Here is a 21,284-nt window from a genome sequence, read left to right as displayed (position 1 = left end):
AGTGACACTCACGGGGACATAAAGAGTGACACTCTTATTACTCGTTACTTAAGATTCAACTGCTGGGAACAAAAAGTTCCAAGCAGCACGGACTATGGTGAGCCCGTAGTGGACTTGATTTCCACAGAACTTTAACTACAATATTTACCTCTTGCGCGGCTGACATAATGTCATAGACTTTATTTTACTAACCTGGTCTGAAGTGACCTGATTTATATATATATATATATATATATATATATATATATATATATATATATATATATATATATATATATATATATATATATATATATATATATATATATATATGACAATGTCAGACCACGGAGGAAAAAATGAAACAGGAATTTCCTTAAGTACTTTCGTATATTAATACATCTTCAGATGGAGTGTCAGAAAATGCTCACCAAATTGATTGGGAGAGTGCTTCTTCAATAACAAATTGTAAAAGCACCTATAACAGAAACATAATTGAATCTGCTTTGATACAGATCACAAAAGAAAGTAATTTGAATATTAGCAGTGGTCTATATAACTTAGATCCATTTTTAATAGATCAGTTAAAGGGCGATTTAAGTAGGATCATTGGAACACATTTGTCTCACTAATTCATTGTATATATTTACCATTTTATGCTATAATTATCTATGTATTGTGCTTGTATGTTTGCTGTATCAGATGGGCCATTGGGCTACATCAGATGGGCCAATTGGCTGCATCAGATGGGCCAATGGGCCGTCTGCGTTGTCCAAGTATTGTACCTCACCTCACTTCACCACTCTCTCCTGCCTATTTATACCCATCACTCGATCTGTAAAATCACTCCTTCTGAAGATGTATTAATATACGAAAGTACTTAAGGAAATTCCTGTTTCATTTTTTCCTCCGTGGTCTGACATTGTCACATTTTTAATCACGTGTTTATTTTCGTGATATACACACACACACACACACACATATATATATATATATATATATATATATATATATATATATATATATATATATATATATATATATATATATATATATATATATATATATATAACAAACGTCTTCAGTTAACGTAATTAACTGATGCAAATAATTTGTATTATTCTAAAATATTGAACAAAGCATTAATTGTCGGAAAATCCGACACCATTAACTAATATATATTCATACAGGCAGATAATATTGCTGCATTGTATAAACAAGTTAACCCATAGAAAATGTAACTTGTAGTGGAATTTTCCGTCTATAGAAAACGGGATATCATTACCACATACTATTATAAATTCACCACCTATTATGGTGGGAATTGTTCTTAAATACATTAGTCTTTGGACTTTATCATCATAAAACATTTCATATAAATTAACTTAATTATCAATATTAAAATAGAGTAAATGTGACCCTTCTATCACTTACTGTCATCTGGACAATGTAGGCCAGTAGGGTCAGTTGTGAGGGAGTGGTCAGCCATTGTTATAGTACTTAAACCAGAGGCTCACGGGAGCAATTCGGCTCCTGTTAATTTTACTTGGACGAAGTGTTATGGAAACCAAAGGTGTACCATCATCAACACGCTGTCAACAATACAAGTTAAGTGTTCTGCCGAAACCCATTTATCTATCATTTATGTGAGATTTTTTCTTTGACAGGTTATCAAAAGAATTGAGTCCTATGGATGTTACGTTAATCGCAACTACCTCGCAAGAGAGGCAGACCTTAAACAGCAAGAGCTGCCAGTGGCAGATATTTAATCTTAAAGCCTAAGATCATAGGACCGCGGGAGCAAACCGCCAGGTTACACCACACGGGTAACACCTGTCACTTAGGTCGCTGGCTCCTCCTAGTTAACAAACTAATAAAGGGTAGCCGACGGATTCTCACCTCTTATTTATAGAAGTGTGGTGCTGTGCAATGGACTCGAGCTTTAGATACAGACTTAATATGAACATAAGCAGGCAAAGCGTTGCAGAACATAAAATGTGGGGCAGTAATATTGGAAGGTTTGACGTAAACGACCGTTTCTATAACACAACAATTTATTCACAAAACAAGAACTAAAACTACTACACAGTGAATTTACGTTACTTTACTGTCACTCCAGTGGCACATTAACGAACAGCTAATCAACAGCCTGATGGACCCACGGTATCCTTATCCCGTCGTCGCTGACTGAACAATGACACTAACTGAACAAAGTGGTGCCCACTGGTGACGCAAGCTCGCAATCAATATTGTCACGGCTTCACGGAGACCAATACTATAATCACAAAACTTGACTGGCGCTCACTGCCCACAACGAGGTACCAAGTAACAAGGTGGTTAATCCAAGAATGATAACCCCTTATAAAAAAAAATCTTACGTTAACACTTGTCTCTCAGGACAATCAAAACGAAAGTTACTCTAATTGAATTTAAACAATTACGTTAACACACACGTGTCTCAACGACACTTAAATGGCATCAATAACTCGTAAATCAATTAATTACATCAACTTGAAAGTCAAGCATTCGGTGAGTAATTCCCAATTAATTACTGAATACAACAGCCTATTAATACAGACGAGTATTGACAAAGCCTACTGTCTCTCAACTGACAGTTCACTTCCGGTCTTACGACAAAATTACCTTAACGAGGGTAGACTACTGTACCACACACAAGGTTACAACACACTCCATGTAAACAACAACATCAACACCTGGTGAATTCACTAAGTGGCGATTACTAATTATCTTTAATTAGCTACGAGTGCTTAATCACTCTGTCCGCAGACAGATCTGATCAGTCCAACGAATTACAACAGCTTAATTACAGCGCAATTGACTCCGATCATAACAGACCGTCAACCCCTTACTTTAATCACTCAATTAACGACAGCTCGTTAAATCGTTAACACTACGTTAGTCTTCACTTGACAATTCCTCCACTGCGTGAACTTCACTGTGACTGTTGCCTTTACACGTCCCTACGTTAATCACAACAATGTTCAACGAACAAGTGACCTCGTTAAGTAAATCGTGACCCCCGGTGACGTTAACTGACTTTAATTCTCACGGAATCCTTCACAGTACACAACGCCTTCCACCAAGGTCAAACTTGTCTACGGTTTACACACGGTACAACACAGTACATCCTTGCCACTCACGGCAAAACTTGTAAATGACTTCCCCCAGTAAATTATCCACCAATAATTCACACTTTACCACAACACAACAGTAAAATATATAACCAAGGGGAATCTCCCTGTTACCACTTTTCACTGCTGAAAAAGGGAATCAAATTACAGCGAATACATACACGGAACATAGAAAAATAGCAGTAAATAACTCACTTTACTCTATCTCTGAATGTGTCACTAGGTGTCTTCACACACGTCATAAATCCCAGTTGGGCCCAATCCTCAACTTGATGACAAACTCACACGTCTCCAATTCCCATTCACCTCCCCAGGTGGTCCCAGGGACAGAGGACAGAGGGAACACTGGGGGCGAACCCAGCTTCAGAGTTTTATTACCCAAACGGAAACAGTGTACTTACATCAATGATGTGGCGCCCCTCTTTCACTCACACATACACGTCAATCACACTCCCACTGCTGCTGCTGGATGATGACGTAGGCGTCCTCACTTCCTACACGTGGTCAGGTGGAGCACAGGGTCCTAGACCACGGGGTTAGCTCTACACACACACAGAGACCAGGATGGCGCAGACACCCCGGCACAGGCAGCCAAGGTTGCGCACAACAGCAGGAATGCGGTACCACGCCCCTTCCACTTGACATGGTACCCCAGGATACGACGGCACACGGTGTTACACGGTACACGAGACCCGAGATGGAGTCCTTCACTGTTCCTCAGAACTATAACATTTAAGGTTCCTCTCATCACACTGAAACCTTTTCTAGCACGTCTCACAGCAGTATCTTCAAGCACAGATACGATGGACGGCGGATGTCGTTTTTGTAGCCCGATAATTACCACCTCACTCAGTCCAGTTCCTCTAAGATGGCGTCCCACAATTACGCGGCTAGATGACAAGTTCACACGGCTCGATACAAGCCCCTTTCCGATTACCGGATTCTTACGCACGGCACACGGAAAGATAGCAAGATGTAGGCGTGACTTTGGTAACGTTGCAGGCGGTATTTCCCGATGCTTGGCCTAGCACGGGAAACACGTCGTCAGGGTGCAACGTCCAAGGTAAGAATGTCTTTCCCGCCAACATCATGCCTGGGGGTAAAATGCGGTACCCCTCAGCGTCTTGGCCAATCACGGTTCAGCATTTCTGAGGCCCCAGACCCTCAGCCACTCCCGCACCTGCCCCATGACGCTACCCCCTCTCACACGAGGTGGACACGTGATAGGGGGGGGTGGTCTACGGCCGTTAACCCCCCATACCTCCCTCTCTACACTTGACTGGTACAAAAATTTCTCTGAAATCAACTCCCTCCTGTAATTTCCTTCACAGACCTGATACAGCGATCAGAATGACATCAATGGCTAGCAAATGTCATGGGCTGTCCAACGACACCCAACACGACTGTGGAAAAGTTATATTCAGAAAGTGGAATCACGGTGCACATCACTGGTGCACTATGCAATTTCGTACTTAATTCAGTGCACGAGAGAGCAGGGAAAATATGTCTCCTGACAATTTATGGCCATTAATGTCATTAGATAGGGGCGATCCGGTTAGAATACGAACTGCCTCTTAATAAAAGGTAATGAAGCCTAGGTCTTTATGGTTCCTTGTACAGTGTTTTCTCTGATATAGCTGTCATATATTAGAATTCTGGCTTTACAGCTAGCGCCCTTTTGACAGGTCAAGACGAGGAAGCATGCTTTGTGTATCAGTTACCAGGGTGATGGAAGCTACCTCACACGAGGAAAATTTGGTGTCTACATCCTAGTTATACCTGGTGGACTAAGGCCTGCTGTACAATAAGATAAGGAACCTCTTCAATGTTTAACAATATATGTAGTTTAATACTGTAGTTTGATTGGCTGCACATATATAAATTCAATATAACCCCCCCTCCCTAATGTGCAGTGGATCGATTTGTGAGATTATTGCAGAAATACAGTCCACTTAACAACATACAAATTGCTATCGAAGTATACAAATTAACATAAATATAAATTCTATATAAATTCATATAAATTAAATAAATATAAATCTCACAGGTCGGTTCCCACATTAATAACTGTTAAACTGGGAAATATTATTCTACATTTGTCAAACTTATTTCTAACATTGAAGACGGTAGTTTAATACATATGTATTATCTATCTAGATGCGTAGTAGACAGGTCAGTCGCGTACGGAAAGTGGGAGGGTTTAGGACGAGAAGCGGCCGAACTTTGCTGCCAATCATAAATTGTGTTTTTCCAGTGTGGAATATTTTATGTGCGGATAATTACCATAGTGTCGCATTATTTGTAGGTTAAGAGTGTGACTGAGAGCATAACTTCCGCTGTATGGGGCCTCGTGGCTGGTCAGAGTGCTGTTAGTGCCCTGTGTGTAGGCTGTGTGGTGTGACTGTGTGGTGTGACTGTGGTGTGGCTGTGTGGTGTGGCTGTGGTGTGTAGGCTGTGTGGTGTGACTGTGTGGTGTGGCTGTGGGGTGTGGCTGTGTGGTGTGACTGTGGGGCGTGACTGTGGGGTGTGGTGTGACTGAGGGGCGTGACTGTGGGGTGTGGTGTGACTGTGGGGCGTGACTGTGGGGTGTGGCTGTGTGGTGTGGCTGTGTGGTGTGGCTACTGCGTGCCAGCCACACTAGTAGCTGCCAGGGTGATGGCACCAGTTGCCAGCCACACTAGCAGCTGCCAGGGTAATGGCACCAGTTGCCTGCCACACTAGCAGCTGCCAGGGTGATGGCACCAGTTGCCTGCCACACTAGCAGCTGCCAGGGTGATGGCACCAGTTGCCAGCCACACTAGCAGCTGCCAGGGTGATGGCACCAGCTGCCAGCCACACTAGCAGCTGCCAGGGTGATGGCACCAGTTGCCAGCCACACTAGCAGCTGCCAGAGTGATGGCACCAGTTGCCAGCCACACTAGCAGCTGCCAGGGTGATGGCACCAGTTGCCAGCCACACTAGCAGCTGCCAGGGTGATGGCACCAGTTGCCAGCCACACTAGCAGCTGCCAGGGTGATGGCACCAGTTGCCAGCCACACTAGCAGGTGCCAGGGTGATGGCACCAGTTGCCTGCCACACTAGCAGCTGCCAGGGTGATGGCACCAGTTGCCTGCCACACTAGCAGCTGCCAGAGTGATGGCACCAGTTGCCTGCCACACTAGCAGCTGCTAGGGTGATGGCACCAGTTGCCTGCCACACTAGCAGCTGCCAGGGTGATGGCACCAGTTGCCAGCCACACTAGCAGCTGCCAGGGTGATGGCACCAGTTGCCAGCCACACTAGCAGCTGCCAGGGTGATGGCACCAGTGGCCTGCCACACTAGCAGCTGCCAGAGTGATGGCACCAGTTGCCTGCCACACTAGCAGCTGCCAGAGTGATGGCACCAGTTGCCAGCCACACTAGCAGCTGCCAGAGTGATGGCACCAGTTGCCAGCCACACTAGCAGCTGCCAGGGTGATGGCACCAGTTGCCTGCCACACTAGCAGCTGCCAGGGTTATGGCACCAGCTGCCAGCCACACTAGCAGCTGCCAGGGTGATGGCACCAGCTGCCTGCCACACTAGCAGCTGCCAGGGTGATGGCACCAGTTGCCTGCCACACTAGCAGCTGCCAGGGTGATGGCACCAGCAGGCACTCTGAAGGTCCACACATGTGGCTCCGGCTCTGTTAACACTACAGGTATTCCTCTTAGTCACATGTGTACTCACAGGTCTAAGTTGTTATTATTTAGCGAGAACAGTCATGATACAGTAATTGTGTTTAACAGTAATTATTATTTTACACGTTACACGTGTAATTGACGTGGGTAGTTAATTATTAGTGTGATGAGGGAATTAAGTGCGTGAGTTATGGCGTAAAGTGTCAGAGGAAATTATATAATTATATTACATTTATTAATTTTGATGTTAGTGTTATTTATATAACTAGATGTTTATTCCAAACTTTGTATATCGAGTAAGCTTTAATGTAATATGTATTAAGATACATATATCTCAACTGGGGGTCAGGGTTTTAAAGTAATTTGGGAATATACTAGATAAGTTAAGATATATTGGGTTGGTAATGTTAAAAGATTGCAAAATAATGAAGGTTGCGAAATATGGATCAAATTAATTCTGTCGTTACAAGAGTGATTTAATGAAACATAAATTTCTCAAAAGTTTAAATATTACTGTAATATTGGGAACATAAAAATATGGGGAGTCTGCAGACGGCCAATTGACCTAAACCAAACAGTTCTTTACACACAGAAATCACAATAGCTTGATGAATCAAATGAACAAATCCACAAGGGCCGTGACGTGGGTTCGAACCTTCGTCCGAGAGATTTCCCAGACGCTGCCTTAATCGACTCAGCCACGACATGGTAAAAGAATCATGCCTTTTACCATGTCGTAGCTCAGTCGATTAAGGCAGCGTCTGGGATCCTCTCGGACGTAGGTTCGAACCCTCGTCACGGCCCTTGTGGATTTGTTCATACATCTCATATTTACATCCACGCAAACTGAGTCAATATGTCCTACCTACGCTTGAAACAATTCAAGCGATGCCACATCTATTATATAATCCGCAGTTTGTTTCGGAAATAAACACATATATCCTGTTTCAAAACCAGTATTTACCCAGGTCTTTCCTAAATCTAAACTTATCCACTTTATATCCATTGTTTCGTGTTGTATTTTGTGTTGTTCTGTTTGAAACATTAATCATATTACCATCATTATACTCTTTCATCCACCAGTATACTTTAATCATATCCAGCATATCCCTTCCCTCTTTATACAATATGTAAATTGTCCTTCTTTCACCTCTTAGTGAGGAATAGTTTTAGAGCCAGAGATTAATAGTCGCATCCTTCTCTATACGCCTGCAAGTGAATTTATGTCCTATCTGTTATATGTTATATGTCCTATCTTATATGTCTTATCTATTATATGTCTTATCTATTATATGTCTTATCTATTATATGTCTTATCTAGTATATGTCCTATCTATTATATGTCCTATATATTATATGCCCTAAGTATTATATGTCCTAACTATTATATGTACTCACCTAATTGTGCTTGCGGGGGTTGAGCCTTGTCTCTTTGGTCCCGCCCATTTTTTTGCTAATACTTCTAACAATAAATCACAATAGATGTCCTATCTATTATATGTCCTATCTATTATATGTCCTGTCTATTGCATGTCCTATCTATTATATGTCCTAACTATAGTACTGGGACCAAAACTGCATGATATATTATGAGCCACAGAGATAAAGCTGGAACATGATATTATATGTTGGCTTGGCTTTGGGCTTAAGGCCTATCAACCTCTGGAGAGTTAGTCTACCTCAGGTACTTACTGACTGGCCGCCAAGAAGACTTTACTTATGGACATAAGACAAGACTAAAGTAAACTTTTAACGTGTATACACCGAGAAGCTGGAGGGTATACCTCATGGTGAGTGAGGTATACCCAGCCTTATTTACGCTTATTTGGATATATTTTTGCTAATACTTCTAACAATAAATCACAATATTTTATTTTCTATATTCCGTTTATTTATGCATTGTACCTTTCACTAAATATTCTCACTAATTATGATTGGTAAGTATTTTATTTTTCAACTTGGCTCAGAACCTTACATTCTGGAACTTTCAAACTTAATTTGAAAGTATTTCTAAATATTTCTAAAAGCTTTTTCATATTTTCTTGGAGTGATTTGTCATAAGAATTGAATTCCCCGAACTATTTTGATATTTTTATGCCAGTTTGGATATCCTACTGTTCAACCCTGTATCGCCACTGAAACACACACACACACACACACACAGGACTGTTTGAGGCTTCAACAAGACCTAGACAAGCTGAAGGAATGGTCAAACAAATGGTTGTTAGAGTTTAACCCAACCAAATGTAATGTAATGAAGATAGGTGTAGGGAGCAGGAGGCCACATACAAGGTATCATCTGGGAGAGGAAATTCTTCAGGAGTCAGAGAAGGAAAAGACTTGGGGGTTGATATCACGCCAGACCTGTCTCCTGCAGCACATATCAAGTGGATAACATCAGCGGCATATGCCAGGCTGGCCAACATACGAACGGCATTCAGAAATTTGTGTAAAGAAATCATTCAGAACCTTGTATACCACATATATCAGGCCAATCCTGGAGTATGCAGCCCCAGCATGGAGTCCATATCTAGTCAAGGATAAGACTAAACTGGAAAAGGTTCAAAGATTTGCCACCAGACTAGTACCCGAGCTGAGAGGTATGAGCTACGAGGAGAGACTACGGGAATTAAACCTCACTTCGCTGGAAGACAGAAGAGTTAGGGGGGACATGATCACCACATTCAAGATTCTGAAGGAATTGATAGGGTAGATAAAGACAGTCTATTTAACATAAGGGGAACACGCACAAGGGGACACAGGTGGAAACTGAGTGCCCAAATGAGCCACAGAGATATTAGAAAGAACTTTTTTAGTGTCAGAGTGGTTGACAAATGGAATGCATTAGGGGGTGATTGTGGTGGAGGCTGACTCCATACACAGTTTCAAGTGTAGATATGATAGAGCCCAATAGGCTCAGGAATCTGTACACCTGTTGATTGACGGTTGAGAGGCGGGACCAAAGAGCCAGAGCTCAACCCCCGCAAACACAACTAGGTGAGTACAACCTAGTACCTAGTACTCCGCGCTCTACGCATCAGCGACCCTCAGTTTCTTGATTCTGAAATTGCCTTTATCTACAAATCATTCTCTCGCCTTGGTTATCCTTTGCATTTCATCAACTGTGCCCACTCTCAAGCTAAACGAAATTTCTTTCATCCTAAACCTGCTTCCAACACTAGTAGCACTGTACTATGCCTTCCCTTCATATCTGAACTCAAAACTTTTACCAATACCTTTCGTCCTCTTGACATTAAACTCGCCTTTCGACAAACTAACACACTTCGTAGCAATCTAGTTCACACTGCTCCTCCTGCTTCTAATGCTGCTGGTGTCTACTCTATTTCCTGTTCATCTTGTCCTCTCCAATACTTTGGCGAAACTGGCCGTACACTGAATGACAGACTTAAAGAACACAAGAGAAGTGTTATGTCTGCAGACACTAACAATGCTCTCTTCTGCCATGTGAGGGATTCTAATCATCCCATTGATTGGTCTTCCTCCAAATAATCTTTCCTGCCTCTACTCTACACAGACGCCGTCTTGTAGAATCGGCTCTTATTAACAAGTACCCAACATGAACTTGAGTCCTGGCTTTGTTGCTGTGGACTCTTCCTTTCACAGTATATACTCAAATGCTCTAATCTTTCTAACAAACGTGACTTAACATAAGCTTTCCCCCTTCCATTTATTTCTTTCTCTTTCCCTTTCTTTCTCTCTTCTCCCTTTTTCTGTTCATTGTCTCCCTTGCTATCCTCTTCTTATTCCTATTACTATCTCCTTCGGTGGTTATAATAGGAGCTGCCCCGTATGGGCCAATAGGCCTGCTGCAGTTCTCATTACTACTATCCCCTACACCTGACTTTCCTCCTCAGCTCTCTCTTGCCTATTTAATGCCTGTCCCTACCTGTCCTCATCACAATCGACTTGAGAATGGTCCAGGACGGACCGAAACGTCGTCGTCCCTACAATTTCTAGTGTGTGGTCTGGTCAACATACTTCAGCCACGTTATTGTGACTCATCGCCTGCATATGGATACCACACGTACGCGTCTTACTCTGTTTAATTTTCTTTGATGCTCTACCTTCCTTCAAACGGCCTTTTCGCGCCTTTGAATCCTCCCTTCTTGCCGCCAAGCGTCGAAAGAACCAGCTCAGGTTTCTTAAAGACTGTCTTGCTGAGCAAGTTCTCCCTCATTCTTTATCTCACTTTCTCCAGTTCAACACTTCGGGATCTCCTTTCCCTAAACATGCCCGCCTTCTTCTTCAAGAACTTATTCATGCCACCTCCTTGCAAGTTGACGAGGCTTTTCTTGCTGTTCGTCAACAGCAACGCTTTCTGTCCTCTGCTCTTCCCAGTGATCTATGCAATATCATTTTTCCAATTGCATTTGACACTGCTCACGTCTCCTCTTCCCACCACTCCTCCACACTACACAACAAACTTCAACGCCTGATCTCCAACAGTCCTTGGGCCAAATACTCTCTCTCTGACTGTGTTACCAACCTTTCGTCCTACTCTCTTTCTAAGCACCAGCAAGAACTTCTTGGTCTTGGTCTGTCTTTTGCTACTTCCCCTGGCCCACGCTGTGGCATTGATTCTCATTAGTTCCTTTGACAGGTTTGTCAATTCTAACTCTAGTACTCTTTCGGACCTGTCTGCCTTTAGAGGGGCCCTTATCCCGTTCTTGACAGCTTGTTTTCTAAAAATAACCACCTTCCTCGTCGCTTCCAGCTTGCCCTTGCCTCCCTGAAATCTAACAACTCTATTCTTATCCTTCCTTCAGACAAAAGCAATTCGGTGGTTGTCCTTGACCGTGAGGACTACCTCCGAAAGTCAGATGTCTTGCTCTCCGACTCTCACACTTATGCTCCTCTGACTCCTAACCCTTTGGATCGCCTCAAAACTTCCTTTAACCGCAAACTAAGACAGCTCTCTAGTCGTTGCCCTCCTGACTTTGATCTCATTAAACGTTTCCGTGTCATCTGCCCTTCTCTTCCTTATTTCTATGGTCTTCCTAAGACTCATAAACCTGGTGTTCCTCTTCGTCCTATCATTTCTTCACGGGGCTCTATCAGCTATCCTCTTGCCTCCTGGCTCGCTAAAACCCTGACACCTTACCTTGGCACTTTTTCCCCCTGCCCACCTTCGTCACTCTCAGGACTTCATAGAAAGACTGCGCCTGCAACCCTCTTGTAAAATGCTTAGTCTTGATGTCGACTCTCTGTTCACTAATGTTCCGCTCGATGACGTTCTCTCTTTCCTCAGACAGAAGGCGTCAGATGGTCTCCTTCCTCTCCCACTTCCCACTGACGTTTTCCTCGATCTCATTAGACTCTGTGTTGAATCTAACTCTTTCTCTTTCAACGGTAAATATTACACTCAAACTTTCGGTGTCGCTATGGGTTCCCCTCTCTCCCCTGTTCTTGCTAATTTCTACATGGAATACTTCGAAACTGTTCTTCTTCCTTTTATTGATACTCGTCCCTCTCTCTGGCTTCGCTATGTTGATGACATTTTTGCTTTATGGCCTCATGACCTTAATCTTTTCCAGCCTTTCCTCGCCTCTCTTAACAATCTGGCTCCTTCTATCCATTTCAAAGTTGAGTGGGAATCTAATTCCCTCCTTCCTTTTCTTGATGTTCATGTTCACAGCTCTGTGTCTGGGTTCTCTTTCTCTGTCTACCGTAAACCCATGCATAGTGGCATGTACATTCACTTCTTTTCCTACCATCCTCTTTCTGTTAAGAAAAGTGTCCTCGTCTCTCTCTTCCTCCGCGCTCTACGCATCAGCGACCCTCAGTTTCTTGATTCTGAAATTGCCTTTATCTACAAATCATTCTCTCGCCTTGGTTATCCTTTGCATTTCATCAACTGTGCCCACTCTCAAGCTAAACGAATTTCTTTCATCCTAAACCTGCTTCCAACACTAGTAGCACTGTACTATGCCTTCCCTTCATATCTGAACTCAAAACTTTTACCAATACCTTTCGTCCTCTTGACATTAAACTCGCCTTTCGACAAACTAACACACTTCGTAGCAATCTAGTTCACACTGCTCCTCCTGCTTCTAATGCTGCTGGTGTCTACTCTATTTCCTGTTCATCTTGTCCTCTCCAATACTTTGGCGAAACTGGCCGTACACTGAATGACAGACTTAAAGAACACAAGAGAAGTGTTATGTCTGCAGACACTAACAATGCTCTCTTCTGCCATGTAAGGGATTCTAATCATCCCATTGATTGGTCTTCCTCCAAAATAATCTTTCCTGCCTCTACTCTACACAGACGCCGTCTTGTAGAATCGGCTCTTATTAACAAAGTACCCAACATGAACTTGAGTCCTGGCTTTGTTGCTGTGGACTCTTCCCTTTCACAGTATATACTCAAATGCTCTAATCTTTCAAACAAACGTGACTTAACATAAGCTTTCCCCCTTCCATTTCTATCTTTCTCTTTCCCTTTCTTTCTCTCTTCTCCCTTTTTCTGTTCATTGTCACCCTTGCTATCCTCTTCTTATTCCTATTACTATCTCCTTCGGTGGTTATAATAGGAGCAGCCTCGTATGGGCCAATAGGCCTGCTGCAGTTCTCATTACTACTATCCCCTACACCTGACTTTCCTCCTCAGCTCTCTCTTGCCTATTTAATGCCTGTCCCTACCTGTCCTCATCACAATCGACTTGAGAATGGTCCAGGACGGACCGAAACGTCGTCGTCCCTACAATTTCTAGTGTGTGGTCTGGTCAACATACTTCAGCCACGTTATTGTGACTCATCGCCTGCATAGGTGAGTACAACTAGGTGAGTACACACACACACACACACAGAGAGAGAGAGAGAGATCAATAATGCTTACCTGGAAAATTGGGAACAAACTCATTTCACTAAATATATTCCATTATACTGTGGGCATGTTTAAATATGATAACATTATATCATTCCAAATGATGACATTCATGTAATGAATGATCTGGATGATCAGTGACATTATTTGCTGACACACTGAACTAATTAATGTTCATAGTAAACTATGATCACTAATATTTTCATATTATGTATAACTTGATGGTTTATACACAAGTATATACTGTTTCCCTTGTATGATTGATGGTATAAGAAATTTATACCATCAAATTTATCCCATTTATACACATCTAATAATATATTATAGAGTTTGACTGGAGGAAAGAATCAAAGCGTCTGCAGCTTGACGAATTATAATTACAAGTAAGTAATTATCAAAAGAAGGCACCAAACCGGGAAGGCTATGTAGCACCATCAAATGTGCAGAATAATCAGAGGGCGCTAAATATCACCAAGGATGCCAATACGAGAACAAAAACGCATAAAGCGAACGATATCAAAGTATCCGAGTCACCAAGAATTCTATTGAGGGACAGGTGAAGCAAGACGAAAGCATCGCAAGATGAAGCATCGGAAAGCAAGACACACGCTCGTCCTGGAAGTCAGGACATGCACGACCGTAAGAGGTACAATGCAACTAGGACAATAAGGAGCAGGGCGGCGCTCCATCAAGTGACCATGGGTTAAGCGGGTATGGCCAATACGCAACCTCGCCAGAGCTGTTTCCCACCGCCGGTTACGGTGGCAGGAGGACGGCCACGAGGAAACACAACATTTAAGAGTACGTAGTTTGTTACCAGTAACAGACAACCAAGAAGCCTGCCAACGGGTAAGGACTGAGGAATGGATAACCGGGTAAAAGTCGGAATACGGAATACCTTTACGAGAGATGGGACAAGAGCGGACAGCTTCCTTGGCAACAGCATCCGCACGCTCATTTAAAGACACACCAACCCAACTGTTGGCTGGGAACCCAACAAAACTCAACCGACTTCAATTTACTGTGAACAAGAAACAGCCAATGTTGGATCTCGACAACTACTGGATGGACCAGATTAAAGGACCCGAGAGCCATGAGGGCACTACGAGTCAACAACAACTACAAAGGAAGACTGACAACAAGAAAGCAGGAGACGAAGAGCATAGAGAATAGCATAAAGCTCCGCTGTAAAGATGCTAGTCTCCGGAGGTAAGCGACACATATAAGTGCGATCAGGAAAAACAACAGAGTAGCCAACACCGTCCGCAAACTTAGACCGATCGGTGAAGACAGAAACGGAGCGGGAGTGAGAAGAAAAGTGCTCAAGGAAAAGGCGTTTTAGAACCGTAGGAGGGGGTAAAAGCTTTAGTGATACGGGTCAAGGAAGTACAAAACCGCGGAAGAGGGACCCTCCACGGGGGCAAAGAAGGAACAACACGAAGAGAAACATTAGAAATATGAACGGAAAGAGAGTCTTGTAGGCGAGATAACCGGACAGAAAGAGGGAGGTGGTAAAGAGGAACAGGAACCGCAGGAGGGGTAAAAGTTAAAGCACGACAGAGGCGAGAGGAAGGATGTTGTAAGGACCGCGCAAGATAGCGAAGACAGTAGCGATCACGGGGGTCTTGGAGAGACAGGAAGCCAGTGTCAACATACAAGCTAAGGACGGGAGTCGATCGAAAGGCACCAGAACTGAGGCGCAACCCAGTATGGTGCAAAGCATCAAGACGGCGAAGAGTAGAAGGAGAAGCAGACGAGTAAGCAGGGCAACCATAATCGAGCTTAGACAGGACGAGAGAGGAATGTAAAGCAAGGAGAGTGCGCCTATCTTCCCCCAAGAAGTATGGGACAAGACTCGAAGGAGGGTAAGGGCCTTAGAAGCACTCAACACGGAGGTAAGAGATATGGGGAGACCAAGACAAACGAGTGTCAAGGAATAACCCCATAAGCTTTACGGAATCTTTGTACTCAAGGGGATGACCATAAAGCGACAAAGAGGGACGACGAACGACCCGTTTCCGCGTAAAAGTCATGGCACAAGTCTTAGAAGTAGAAAACTTGAAGCTATGATCGGTGGCCCAAAGCGACACGCATCAATTGCAAGTTGAAGCCGGCGCTGAAGGAGAGGGCGAATCATCACCCTGACAGCAAAGGTAAGATCATCGACATAGAGAGCGGAGAAGACACCTGAAGGAAGAGAGGAAAGAAGACCATTGAGGGCAACCAGAAAAAGAGTAGTGCTCAGAACACTACCCTGGGGCACACCTTCGTATTGCTGAAAAGAGGCAGAGAGAGCGGTACCAAGGCGCACCCGAAAGGAACCACGAGAGAGGAAGCTGCGGAGAAGAGAGGGAGATGACCACGAAGGCCAAAAGAATGAAGTTGAGATAGAATATGATATCGCCAAGTGGTGTAGTAAGCCTTTTCCAGGTCAAAAAGGACGGCAACAACGGAGGTCTTCGCAGCAAAAGCAGAACGAATATAGACCTCCAAGTTCACCAGGACATCTGTCGTGCTGCGGCACTTGCGGAAACCAAATTGAGAAGGGGAGAGGTGATGGTGTTCCAGGAACCACATCAGACGAACGTAACCATACGTTCAAAGAGTTTGCAGACACAACTGTGAGAGCAATAGGGCGAAAGTCCTTAGGGGAAGTACCCAGAAACCCCGGTTTGCGAACAGGGAGGACTACGGCATCGAGCCAGTCCTCAGGGACTGACGACGACTCCCAGATCCGATTATACAGACTCAGTAAATACTGAGACGTGCACGGAGGGAGATGGCGAAGCATCTCGTAATGAATACCATCGGAGTCCGCCGCCATAGAACCGCAGAGGGCCAGGGCAGAACGAAGTTCAGAGAGAGAGAAGAGATCATTATAGGGAAGCTGAAGACGAGTGCAGAAATCTAAAGGACGAGACTCAAGGGCAGGTTTACGAAGAAGGAAGATTGGGGAAGATGAAGACCAGAGCTAACAAAGAAAAGTGGGAACCCAGTACGGAAGCGATCGGCCAACGGGTCGCCACAAGAGTATCATGGAGATGAAGGACCGGTGAAACATTGGGAACGAACCCTTACCCATTATCTTGCGGATACGCTTCCAGATTTGGGCGCAGAGGAGTTTCGGACGTAATTGTTGAGACATAAGATGCCCAACATTCACGTTTAGCCGTACGGATGGCCCTACGGGCCACCGCACTCGCTTTCCGAAAGAAAAGAAAAGAATCGGTCGTCTACCTATGGCAGTGCCTCTTCCAGGCTGCACGCTTACAGCGGACAGCCCGAGCACAGTCCGCATTCCACCAGGGAACGCACTTCCGTGGACCCCGAGAGGAAGAGCGAGGAATAAAGCGCGAGGGCAGCGTTGAAGACAGTGTCATGAAAGAGGAGGAGAGCGCGAGAGAGAGCCAGAAGGGAGAGGTCAGAGAGAGCAGCACTGAGGGTAAATATTGTCCAGTCCGCTTTAGCAAAACTGCCACCTAGGGAAAGAGAGGAAGGCGAAAAGAGAAAAAGAAACAAGGATGGGGGAAATGATCACTGCCATGGAGGTCATCAAGAACCTGCCACGTGAAATCTAAGTAAAGAGAAGAAGAGCAGAGAGAAAGATGAAGACAGGAAAGGGTGCGAGTCCGAGAGTCCAAATGAGTGGGCTCACCAGAATTCAGAGAGACAGGGAAGAAGAAGAGGAGAAACGGCTCAAGAAGCGACCTCGGGTATTCGTCAGAACATCCCCCAAGAGAATGACGACAATTTAAATCACCCAGCAGGAGCACAGGCTCCGGCAAGGAGTCCAGTAGGTGTTTCAAAGCAGGAAGAGAAAGCGGGACACTCGGAGGGAGATAAATGGAACAAACTGTGTACCATTTCCCCACAAAGATACGAGCAGCAGAACAATGGAGAGGCGAAGGAAAAAGTAAAGGAACAAAGGGAACATCAGCACGAATCAAGAGAGCAGAACAATTAGGAGCCCCAGCAACGGCTGGGGGGGGGGGAGAGAAAGGAATAGCCACCCGAAAACGACCAGGACGAGCACCAACCATCGGCTCCTGGAGACAGACACAAAGGAGCGAAAACCGCGAAATCAGAAGTTGGAGTTCGAGGAAATTGGCGTAATAACTTTGAACGTTCCATTGAAGAATAGACATCGACGAGAAGGGAAAGGACAACAGAGAACAAGGAAGAAACAAAGGCGAAAGAGCAACATAGCACGTTAAAGAATATCAGGGTCGGGATCAGGGTTACGGTGCATGGGTAAACTGAGCAAAGACGGAGGGAAGGAGGCGGGAGAAACAGACCAGAGGTGGGCGGGCGGGGTCCGGAGGAGGAAGAGGAGGAGACAATGGAGGGGAGCAGTGAAGGACAGCAGCAGGAAGAGGGGGGGTAGAAAGAGGGGAGCGCACCTCAGCAAGGGCAGCAACCGAGAGGGATGCGGGGGCTAAAGAAACCTCCATAGCAGGAACAGGGGGCGCAACCACCGAAATGGGAGGGGAAGGAGCGAGAGAGGCAAAAGTAGGGGCCGAGGAAGAAAGTGAACCTTCTTGCCCGCCGGGGAGGAGGAAGGAGAGGAGCCAGGCTTACGCTTCTGACTTAAAGAGACTGGTGTCCCAGCAACCACGAACTGGGCAACGGATTCTAGCGTCTCAACAGGAGAAGCTGAACGAGAGCACACATGACGGCCATTTGGAGAGCGATGGACATCAGCCCGCACTGACAGGCGGCGGGGAGAGTCAATAGATGGAGAAGAAGGATGGGAAGGAGGATCAGAGGGAGACGAGGAAGAAGACACAGGAGACATGACAGACCGGGTAGAAAGAAGGGGAACCCCAGACAGAGGACCAGGAGGTGGATCCTTCGGGAGAGAACCCAAAGGAACAGAGGAGGGGCAGTGGGCGTATCAGGGTCCAAGGCCCGGAAACGGTTGTGAGTCTGAGGAAGGTGGGAAGGACGAGGAGAGGAAGAGCGCAACACGCGAGCATAAGAGATATTAGCATAAGGCGGGAGCCAGCGAACCTGGCGTCTTGCCTCAGGAAAAGATAAACGCTCCCGGTGCTTCAAGTTGAGGACGGCTGCCTCAAGCTTGTAATGGATACACGCACGGGAGGAGGTAGGATGGGCAGTTGAGGCAACGAGCCTGGGGAGAAGTGCACTCTGACTTAGAGTGACCTTCGCCACCACACAAAGGACAGAGACAGTCAGTCCCGGAGCAGCGGAGGGCCCAATGCCCAAACCTCCAGCAACATGGGGCGGGAGTAGAATAGTGCCAACACTGGCATTCAACTGAGCGTTCTTCGAGACCCGAACAGGGGTCTCGCCAGGGCAGGATAAGGCAGCCAAGCGGGAAGCAGCATCCTGAGAAGGAGCAGCAACGACACGTGTACCGAGACTTGTGGGGTTGAAAGTAACGGAGGCATCCACGGATTCAACGAGATGTCGATGGAGGGAGAAATCGTCAGGAGGCGCAGAATCAAGAGGGAGATCAAAATATTTGGCCCACGAAGCGGGACCAAACAAGGCTTGATAGGTAGCAGAACGGGAAGGAATCGAGCGAGGGCGGCCGTGACGAGGACGGTGGTGAAAACCCCCAGAGAGAGAGGGGTTAAAAGGCGCAGTAGTTACAACTAGAGATGGAGCCGCGCCAGGGGACGAGGTAGTCACCACTGGGGGCTTGGGGCTCGACCCAACCCCAGAGGAGGGAGGGGAGCCAAGGGAAGGAGTCAGAGAGGCCAAAGGAGGAGCAAGGTCGGGGCCCAATCCAGCGGAGGCCACAGAGCCCGGTCTTCCAACACGGACCAACTCGGAGACTTGGTCGCCCACCCCACGAGCCTGAGAAGGTAAAGCAGAAACAGACGAAACAGAGATTATCATCGCTACGAAAAGGAATATTCATTCACGAATGTGCCCCCACACACACCATGGAGCCACAATTAGAGGCAGGACACCCAACAAGAAGGTATCGACAATCATGCCGGGGCCCCCTAGGGGTGCGTCGTGAGTATACGCCCCACAAACGCCACCTTAAGAACCGACAGTCCGTCGAGATCGGGTTCAGTGACGAAAGGGGGATTGACAATAAAAGGTTCCCCTCGCTTGAGACGTCGGGTACTACAGTTCTACGGGTGCAAGAGTATGCCTCCTCAAGCACCCGGGCGTCAAAATAGAAGAAGCCCAAGGGAAGAACCAGAACAGCAAAAGGTCGGCAGGAAACGACAAGCAGATAGGAGAAGAGGGGGGAGAAAAACAAAACAGAAGGAAAAGGTGCTCAGCATAATTGGAGAGGACGGCAGCAGGAGCACAAGGCTAGAAAAGGACAGAGGACTGTCCCAAGGAGCATCACACTCCGGCAGCCGCCCACTAAGCCCCCTCACGGCAACAACGAGCTGAGCGGGGAAGGGGGTTATTATTACAAATTGCCGCTATTTATAGTACAAAAAAAAATCCTAGAATTATAGCTTTATAAAAATAAATTGTCGAGAACAAAGTTCTTTTAATTAAATGTTGATTTACCTGAGTGACATGAGTCAAATGTCAGCAACAGTTGAGATGTGATGAATATCAAATTTTGTTTTAATTTTTTTATTATGAAATCATACAACATTACCATGTAAATTAAATACGAGTCATTACATAGTGTATACAGAGTTGTTTATATAAGGAGAGGTATTATTGTTCACGGGTTTTGGAGCTGAATTTTTTGGCACTTTAATTCATATCTTACAAAAAAATAGTTAATATTAATACCTGATTTAAATTTTCATTTCATATCTATTAAATTTTCATAAAAACACAGCGTCATAGGTACTTCACACGTCTATATTATTTCTATTTTTTGATAAAAGTATTAAATGTTTGTCATTTTTTGAGATTTTCAATTAATTTTGCCCAAATCGTAATAAATTACTTTAATTCAGATAGATAGGGATAAAGAAACAAAAAACAAATCCTTATTAAGCCTACTAATAGCCCAGTCGATAGAGCTTCGGCCTCACACACACGTAGGGTCCAGGGTACGAGTCTCCTAGAGCCCAGGTGAATGGCCTAACAACCCACTATAACAGGAAACCCACTTAAGGTTCCCCCATGACACAAAACCAGAAAAAATATCCGTGGATAAAATAGTTGTCCAAGAGAGAGAAAGTATCCAAGATATCTGCACTAAAGTTCTGGTCACAACTCTCCTTACATCAGGACCTTGAGCGACGCTCCGCCTCTGAGACACTCAAGAAAATTTGTGAAGGTAAACTTTCCGCCTCTGAGATGACTACCAAGTTCTCCGATGCTCTTGATCTTGTTCTCTGACTTTTGCTGAGTAGAAATGGCTTTAGCCGGGTGGAACAGTGTATACAAATTCTTGCACATCTACATAAATCATTGACGACTGGAGGTAATGGAATTAGGCTCCAAGGAACAGATAAGTCTGTGAAAAGCTGTGGTGAAAAGTTAAGGTCAGCAGCGTAACCCTTCACCCTTGTAGAGGCTTCAAGTCATATAGGTACATTTTATATATGTTCCTTCGAGTATTATATAAACTATATCCGTTTAATGTTATTCCTGACAACTCAGCATCAACACGATGCTAAGACTAATATACCTCCCTGAGTACAGAGCTGGGTCCCAGCTCTGTACTTGTGGCAGGGGGGGGGGGGCCCAGCTC

The 21,284-nt window shown here is 45.0% G+C and overlaps 1 protein-coding gene across 1 annotated transcript in view; it reads right to left on the bottom strand.

The window, feature by feature from the left end:
• LOC138353938 (proline-rich protein HaeIII subfamily 1-like) overlaps positions 1–20,989 on the bottom strand; it is a 61,876-nt gene extending 40,887 nt beyond the window's left edge. Inside the window, exon 1 of the mRNA XM_069307371.1 lies at positions 20,814–20,989. Within this exon, the coding sequence (XP_069163472.1) occupies positions 20,814–20,989 (176 nt within the window). The remainder of the gene's footprint in view (positions 1–20,813) is intronic.
• Positions 20,990–21,284: the final 295 nt, after the last annotated feature.

The sequence above is a fragment of the Procambarus clarkii genome, chromosome 60 (genome assembly GCF_040958095.1).
Source record: "Procambarus clarkii isolate CNS0578487 chromosome 60, FALCON_Pclarkii_2.0, whole genome shotgun sequence".
Classification (NCBI taxonomy): Eukaryota; Metazoa; Arthropoda; class Malacostraca; order Decapoda; family Cambaridae; genus Procambarus; species Procambarus clarkii.
This window is presented reverse-complemented; position numbering and strand designations above follow the sequence as displayed.